This window comes from Bubalus bubalis, chromosome 13, assembly GCF_019923935.1.
Source record: "Bubalus bubalis isolate 160015118507 breed Murrah chromosome 13, NDDB_SH_1, whole genome shotgun sequence".
NCBI lineage: Eukaryota > Metazoa > Chordata > Mammalia > Artiodactyla > Bovidae > Bubalus > Bubalus bubalis.
Genome location: NC_059169.1, coordinates 37,771,349 through 37,779,697, shown reverse-complemented (window position 1 = coordinate 37,779,697; position 8,349 = coordinate 37,771,349). Strand labels below are relative to the sequence as shown.

Sequence of the window (8,349 nt, the reverse complement as noted above, 5' to 3'; positions counted from 1 at the left end):
GTAGGCTATAGTCCATGGGGTCACAAAGTGTCAGACACGACTGAACGACTTCACTTTCACTTTCACCCCTGGAAAAAATTAGGGGTTACTGAAGGGTGGACATCTACTTTTTATGATATACACTCTTATGCTGCTTAAATTTTTCACCCTATATTTTTGGAAACTAAAACAAAAGCTATCTAGAGGAAGTACAGGCAAAAGCAAAGAGGAAGGCCAAAGGCGACCTTGCTACCCCGCCCAATGCATAGCTTCCTGTGTCACAGCCCAGCAACACAGGACTGGTGTGGCCAGCTCCAACGTCTGTGGTTTCTCAACCCGGGGGCACTGTGTTTTCGATCAAGAACAGTGGGACATCAGTGACCAGGGATGATTCAAGAAAGAGCCCCTATATCCAAAATGCAGATATATTTGTTCATACAGATGATTCACTTTGTTGTACAACAGAAACTAATACAACATTGTAAAGCAATTATACTAAGATAATAAAATAAACAGACTTCCCAGGTGGCTCAGATGGTAAAGAATCCACCTGCAATGAGGAAGACCTGGGTTCGATCCCTGGGTTGGGGAGATCCCCTAGAGGGAGGGCATGGCAACCCACTCTAGTGTTCTTGCCTGGAGAATCCCCATGGACAGAGGAGTCTGGCAGGCTACAGTACATGGGAGTCATACAGAGTCAGACACAACTGATCGACTAAGAACAGCAAATAAAATTAAAAAAAAAAATGCAGAGCCTCTTCCCACATTCTTTAGATTTTTATCTTCATGCATTATACTTTTAATTAAGGCCTATCTCACAGCTTCTTTTTCCTTTCCCTATAAACTTGAAGAGGTCATCTCTATCTACAACCCCATCCTCTGTTCAAAATAATTCACATGTGTTGCCAAGATTGTGGTCAAAGGAAATGTTTGTGAAGGGCTTTACCTCCACACTAACGACCAAACCACCTTGACAACAGGGGTTCTTGACAAAAAACTCTGGGGAAAAGGCCCATTCTCTCCTGGCCCAGCTGGCTAATTTCCAAGGAGGAGCCCTTCTAATGGTATTAACCTCACAATAATTTAGGAAGCATTACCAGTATTTAAGCGGCTTCCCTGGTGACTCAGAGGTAAAGAATCCTCTTGCAATATAGGAGACGCAAGGGACTCAGGTTCGATCCCTGGGTCAGAAAGATTCCCTGGAGGAGGGGTTAGCAACCCACTCCAGTATTCCTGGGGCTTCCCTGGTGGCTCAGATGGTAAAGCATCTGCTTGCAATACATGAGACCGAGGTTTGATCCCTGGGTCGGGAAGATTCCCTGGAGAAGGAAATTGCAACCCACTCCAATATTCTTGCCTGGAGAATTTCATGGACACAACAGCCTGGCTACAGTTCATGGGGTCACAAAGAGTAGGCCACGACTGAACCACTAACAGGAACTAACTGGTATTCTTGCCTGAAGAATCCCATGGACAAAGGAGCTTGGCAGGCTGCAGTCCATAGGGTTGCAAAGAGTCAGACATGACTGAAGTGGCAGCATGCACACATGCTGTATTCAGAGTGCCCCTTAAATGAAATTAGACCAGTGTGTGAGCCAGTCTATACCTTGGAGCCAAGAGGAATAATTAAAGGAGTAGATGTTTTATTCTTTAGTGTTTAATAGAATATATAACAAGTCACATAATCAATGATTCATTACTTCACACACAGGGAGGAAAACAGTATCGAGTATTTCTATTATACAACTGGTTGTGAACAGAGAGAACAAAATTTCTAGAGCATTTAGATGGTTGAAGAAATTCTCACTTTTAAGTTTGGGCATGTCTGAAAAGAACTTCGTCAGTTTTTAAAATATAGAATGATTGTTTTTTCCTTGGCTTTCTGTTTTGTTAGAAAGTCTGGTAGTTGTATGATGATTTTTTTCCCCCTTTCTCCTTCAATCACTGAGGAAATGGCTCAATGATCCATATCACTGAGCATATAACATGTTCAACAATTTCATAATCCCAGGTAACTCTGTGGGAATCTTACATCATCTCCCAGATAAGAGTTTTTCAGATGCCCAGAAAAACTTAAACAACACATAATTTATAACTTCAAAATTAACGTACATAATGGATATTTTTAACCTTTGTCATTAAATGTCACATATGCTGTTTGAGTGATCATAAATGAATTATCATTTGTATTCAGTAGTAATAGCAAAATTCACCTGCCTATGAAGTCACAAAGACAGTTGTATAATAGTTTACATTACAATTATGTCCACATACCTCAAAACACGTTTAAATTTTTTTTAAAAACTTGGGGGAAAAAAATCACAAAATGTCTAAGGTGACAAGAATTCTTGATCAACTAGTTCAGCTTCCTACCACACGAGATTATACTGTAATATAAATATTCTGGTTGAATTTCTTCCATCGAAGTTTCAAGGGTCCCAGTAGAGAATATTAATCTTCAAACATTAATCCTTTTAGATGTTTATTGTTCAAAATTGTGACGAAGAAAAGTTAACTTCAACGTAGCATGTTTCTGGCTTTAGGAAGGCTTATTTTAGGTACCATAGCCACTAAACAGAAGAATATTTTATTTCTCAAGAGAGAGATTTAGGTCATCTAAGAAAACTAATTCAGTTTTTAAATGAGTTATAATAAGGAAAAACAGAAGAAAAAAAAATCCAAAGAATTTACTCTGGTAGGTTTAGAATAAAAACATTCAGTTTACAATAAAAATTTTAAGTCAACTAAGTAAAGTACTTATGATTTAGACTATAAAAGAAATTCATAGGGAATTCAACCCCAGTCAATACTTTTCTAAATACCTGCACTATCATTTAGCATTTTCCATGTGGAGTATAAAACTGTTTTTTGACTATTAGATTAGAATTTACCATAATTTGAAAAGTAAAAAATTATCAAAGCTTCAACTTACATGGCTTTAATGTAATAGCATTACAAGGAAAAATCGAATAAAAATGGAAATGTGTCATGAGCACTGCCAGTTGCCCATTTTGTCTGAGAATTCAGATTATGCATTTCCCCAGAGAAGCAACAGGCCATATATATATATATATATATATATATATTTATATGGATCTGGTTTGAAAGAGAAGACAATTTGGGCCAGTATTAATACAAATTACTTTGCTATCAACACCAAAACCAAATAAAATACAAGAATAAAAATCGTCTGGAAAGGGAAAAAAATTTTAAGTTTCACACATTCAAGGAGTATTTTCCAAAACACATAATCTGAAACATTAAAATGAGCATGGATCATAGTTCTACATGTATTAAAAAACAGACAATTTGTCAAACTCTTGATGCAAAAGCATTGGACATGGTACCTGTTTTTCTAACCACCACTGTCAACTATTCTTTTTCAAAAAGCTAAATTTGTTATTAAAATCTCAGTAGTATTTATGGACCAAATGGTAGTTGAGCCATTACATATGTAAATACATACTGCACTGAGTCAGATGAATGCAGTCATAATTTCTGAATCATTTATTACACTCTTCCAAGTTACTGTCTTTGGAGGGCTTACTCACACATACCCTCAGAATCTCATCCAACCTACAGATGACAATCAACACTCCCAGCCCGTGATGTAGGCCAGTAAGGTTCCTTCCATGGCTCAAAGCATATGGTGAATAAGGGACCCAAAAGGGCAGTGGCCAAGTCATCTTACCTCAGTTTCAGTGTCCACCCAAGGGACACATGAGTTTCCTACCCAGCCTTTACTTTGGGTTGAAGATAAAATTTTTCACGTATCAACTTCCAACTTTAGAGAGGACAGTTATCATACGAAAAGAGGCCAGTTTACTGTCTCTAACGGTTCAATTCCCAGTTTTTCAGCTAATGAAAGAAGGAGGGGAGACCTGCAGGCCACCAGGGATGTCTGGAAGGAGAAAATTTTGCCAAGCAGTAAAACAGTCAACTCAAAGTTTTACAAAATAAAACTTTTTAGACAAGTCTAAAAAGACAGAGACCAAAACTCGAGCAGTTTCCCATGACTCCTGGAGTTGAGCAGATTCAACAAGGAAAATCAGAAGCTCAGAGTCTTGCCATATGTCAGTGGCTTTCATCTGTCCCCAAGACGTTCTCAATTACGTGCTTTGTGTTGCACAATACAGAAGAGCACATGGGGTACAGAAATCTCTGTAATACTCACTTTTGGCCAGCGGGTGACATTCCTAAATCATTTCAGGTTTGAAACAGGGGTATGTTCTAATGCGTTACCTAGTCCGAGAACATGCTCAACACCAGCAAACATGACTTTCTGAATTTGTTTCTGCTTCCTTTAAAATTACAGTCTTTGTATATAAAGCTAACTGTACCTTTCTAAAAATGAACCTCCAGTGAAAGACCTCAAGTCCTTCTCTCCCTCAATAAAAAAAGAAAAGAATTAGTGGATTAAAAATGCAGGTACCTTGGTTTACAAAGACAGTTAATCAACATATTAGAATACAACTAATAGCCAAGCAAAAAGAATGGAGCAAATTCAGCTTTATAATTATGCATTTTTTTCCTAACCCAATTTCCCCATAGACAAGGATATAAGAAACTCATCAAAGCATGTTGCTTTAGTATATACACCATCTGATGCAAGTTACTAGGGTAAATACAGGAAAGTTTATAGCATTTAGTAAATGAATTAAAAAACTAAATGATTCGTGTAAAATGTTTATATATGGTATATACAGATTGGATCACATGAGGCTAAGAATAAAACTGTTTCAATTCTTAACATCTGTTATGGACATATAGGAAGATATAGTACAAGATTCATTTTTAAAAAGAAGAAAAAAATAGCGCTAATTTCAACACTGAAAAGACTCTTACAAAATCTTTTAAAAACATACTTCAGAGAATGATGCTGAAACAAATGAAAAAGGAAAGGCTTCTCCTTAATCACAGAATATCCAAAGGAGCCTCATAGCATGAAAGACAAGGATTCATTTCCCTTCACTTACAGTGTAGATAGGATATACAGTGGGGATTTATTCCATGGTAGAGTAAAGGTATAAGGCAACCAGGTCTCCTTCTGCTTCAGCTGCATTTACCTGGGACACCATTTTATTGCTCAGCTAGCTCACTTTGAAGTACTTATTTGCCTTCATTTAAAAATATTCCCACTTTCCAGTTATCTACAGATGGCAGCCCTCAGCATTTCTGCTTCTCTGAAGCTCTGTCATTTGGAAAGACTCACCTTCACTTCAAACCACCTGCATCAAAAGGGCATTTTCAGGTTTGCCCAGAAGTCAACATTGGCTGGGCTTGGAGAAAATAAGGATTTTTTTAATAAGAAAACTAATCTAAGTAACTCAAACATATTTTGCTCAAGGTAATACATTTTAAAATCAGAACTTATAATCAACAAGAAAATAAAAGTTCAAAAACTAAAACCCTACTGGGTAACTCTTTGGTTAGGTTATATAAGTATCAGCAACTTCTAAGTTTAGGACTCAAAACAGTTAGTTCAATCAACTGCCAGGCAAGAGGAGATCTGTGATTGATCTTTACAAAACACTCTGCTTGTTTCTTGCCTGCTATTTTGTAAATGTGCATGTACTCAGACGGATGGTACAAACTTCCAACTGTCAACAATAAATGAGTATATCTGCTACCCCCCTTTCCCACCCCTCTTACCCTTCTCCTTCCTCCCTCCCCACCCTACCCCCTAAGTCTTAAGAGCTAAGGTACTACTGCCTTTCACTGCAAGAATACGGGCTTTCCTAACACCCACGACGTGCGTTACCACCCAGCTCCGTTTACAGTCACAGCAGTGCTTGGTGACCTGGGCTGTCATGCTCTCTTTCCCCGTCTTGCCAATAAAGGCTGCCTTGTCAAGCCGTCGAAAACCAAGGGCTTCGGGCGCTGAGCCCAGGAGAAAGGGTGCCTCCTCAGGCAGGAGGGGAACTTCCCGCAAGTTTAAGCCACAGGCGAAGATCTTTAAATCGGCACGGAAACCAGAGGCTCCTCCGTAGAGCCAGCACGAGATTCTTCTACTTCTACCTGTAACCGTTCCGAACTTTCTTCACGTGTAGTCACTGAACTACCTCCGCACTGAACTCATTCCGGCTCGGCTCCGGAGTCCTCCGTTCAGACTTCTAAAACTCTACCTTTAAAGAAGGTCAAAAGACTGCGTAATGAATGACCTTTCGAAACTAAACTATTCCCATAATGCTACCAAGTCTCCTAAACCGCGAGTGAGTCATCAGGGCTTTGAGAAGACTTCAAGGAATCTTCTATACAAGTGGACAGGGTCCAATCAGGGTCGGAACAATTCAGTCATTCACGGCTACTCTGTGGCTTTGTGGCCACACTGCCCCACCCCCCACTAGATCCAGACTGAAGGACAACTCGAGAGGAGGGTTGGTTTGGGGCCGGGGACAGAGGAAACATGGGGTGGAGGGGTACGTCTGGGCTCTCTTTCAGTGGGGTCCGGAGAAGACGAAGAAGCCGATAGGATCTGCGGCTGCAGCCTGTAAAGTGAGGGGGCAGTGGGTCTACGGGAGGTGGGGAACGGGAGAACGCGAGAACGTGGTGGGTCGGAGGGGGAATCTAGAGTCCCCTCCAGGGCAAAAAGGAGAGGAGGGGACAGGCGCGCTGGAGTCGCCAGGGGGAGCGGGGAGCTCACTCCCTGCAGAAGACGTACTCGGTGTAGCTAGTCCAGATCTTGTCCTCGCTCTGGTCGGTGCTGCCGGCGAAGGCGCAGGTGCCCGTGGAACTGCACGCCACCATGTGGAAGCCCGACTCGGACAGCTTGTCGAAGGCCTGCTCCAGGAAGTTGAACTTGAGGTAATAGCGCGAGGTGTAGCGCTCCGGGGGCCGGTCGGGGTCCCGGCTCTCGTTCAGGGTGTCCCCGAACACCTCCTTGGCCAGCGACGTCTTGCCGCACACGGTGATGCGCGCCACTCGCCGGAACTTGGCGTCTGCCTGCGCATCCCGCCCGATCGTGTAGGAGCCGCGGTAGCCGATGGTGATGTAGCCCGAGCGCCGGCTACCGTCCAACGACTGGGACGGCGTAAGCAGCGGGCCCGCCGCGCCCCCGGATGGGCTGCGGCTAGCAAGCTCCAGCGTGGGCGACGGCGCCCCGGCCGAGGCGCCCTCCTGCTGCTCCGGCTCGGCGGAGCCGAGCGGCAGCAGATCGTCGCCTAGCGAGCCCTCCTTCTGCACCCCGCGCCGGGAGTGCGGCGGCGGCGGTCCGGGGCCGGGCTGCTGGGGCGCCCCGAGGCGGCGCACGAGCTCGGGCAGCTCGAAGTACTCTGCCTCGCGCTGCAGCCGGCTGCGCTCGGGGAAGTAGTCAGGCAGCACAAGCTGCAAGTCCCGCAGGTAATCCAAGATGTAGCGGAAGAGGAAGCCGTCTCGGTCCAGAAAGAAGCGGCCTTTGCTGTCCCGGGCTAGCTCTTGCGGCTGCTGCTGCGTGAACATGCGCCAGAGCAGCGAGTCGGGCACCGACACCACCGTGCAGCGCCGGGTCACATACACCTGGCCCCCCACGTTCAGCTCCACGATGTCGGGGAAGAGTGGCGGCTCCGCCGAGGACGACGAGGAGCCGCTGCCGCCGCCGCCACCCCCGTTGGGTAATCCACGAGTGCTGTCGGCTAGAGCCATGGCCAAGAGGTGACCGGGGCCGCCGCCGCTGCCGCCGCCTTTCTCGGACACTCGCTCAGCCCTGCGCCCTGGCTGCCGCCGAGAGCCGCGCGGAGCCGAGCGCACGATGCGAGCGCGCCTCTGTGCGCCCCCGCGAGCCCCGCTGCGCTCCGCCCGCCTCGCCCGCGCGCTCCAGGGGAGTGCCGGGTGGAAGTCGGCGCGCCGCTTAAGTAGAGCCGCCCGCCCGGGCGCCGCGGCGCGCAGGAGGCGGGGGCGGCTGCGGAGCGGCGGAGCCTCGCTCCCCCGGCGGGAGGGGGTGGTGGAGCGGGGAATCGATTTGCATCTTAAACGCTGACGCCGCGGCCGGCGGCTGGCTCCACCCCGGCTCGCGCACAGCCCGGGGGCCCCGACTTCCCTACTGCCCCGTCGCCCCGCACTCTAACGCCTTCCCGCTCCCGCCCAACTTTCTTCCTCCTCCAGAGTGGAAGGTCCTGGACCCGGCTCCTGGGGAAGAGGAGCCTTCTTTGGAGGGGCACTCCGGTGCGCCTGCTTCTCTCCTAACTGCACCCGGGGACTGCGGAAGAAGCATGTAAACTTTCCAGTTCCCCCAACCCGGGGAGTGGTAGTGCCTTGGCCACCCCTCTCCCCCGGAAACAAGCCGCTTGAACACTGGTACTGTGGCGCCATAAACACACCGGTCGTCGCGTCGCTGAAAGTTCTAGAGAGAAACCAAAAAATCTGGAGAGGTGGTGGGGCCGCCCCCAGCCCTTA

At 46.1% G+C, this 8,349-nt stretch overlaps 1 protein-coding gene across 1 annotated transcript; it reads right to left on the bottom strand.

The window, feature by feature from the left end:
* Positions 1-1,620: 1,620 nt before the first annotated feature.
* Positions 1,621-7,841, bottom strand: KCTD12 (potassium channel tetramerization domain containing 12). Its single transcript, XM_006073849.4, has one exon. It carries the CDS (start codon positions 7,597-7,599, stop codon positions 6,619-6,621), a length of 981 nt encoding a protein of 326 aa, XP_006073911.1. The 5' UTR covers positions 7,600-7,841; the 3' UTR covers positions 1,621-6,618.
* Between the last annotated feature and the right edge of the window lie 508 nt (positions 7,842-8,349).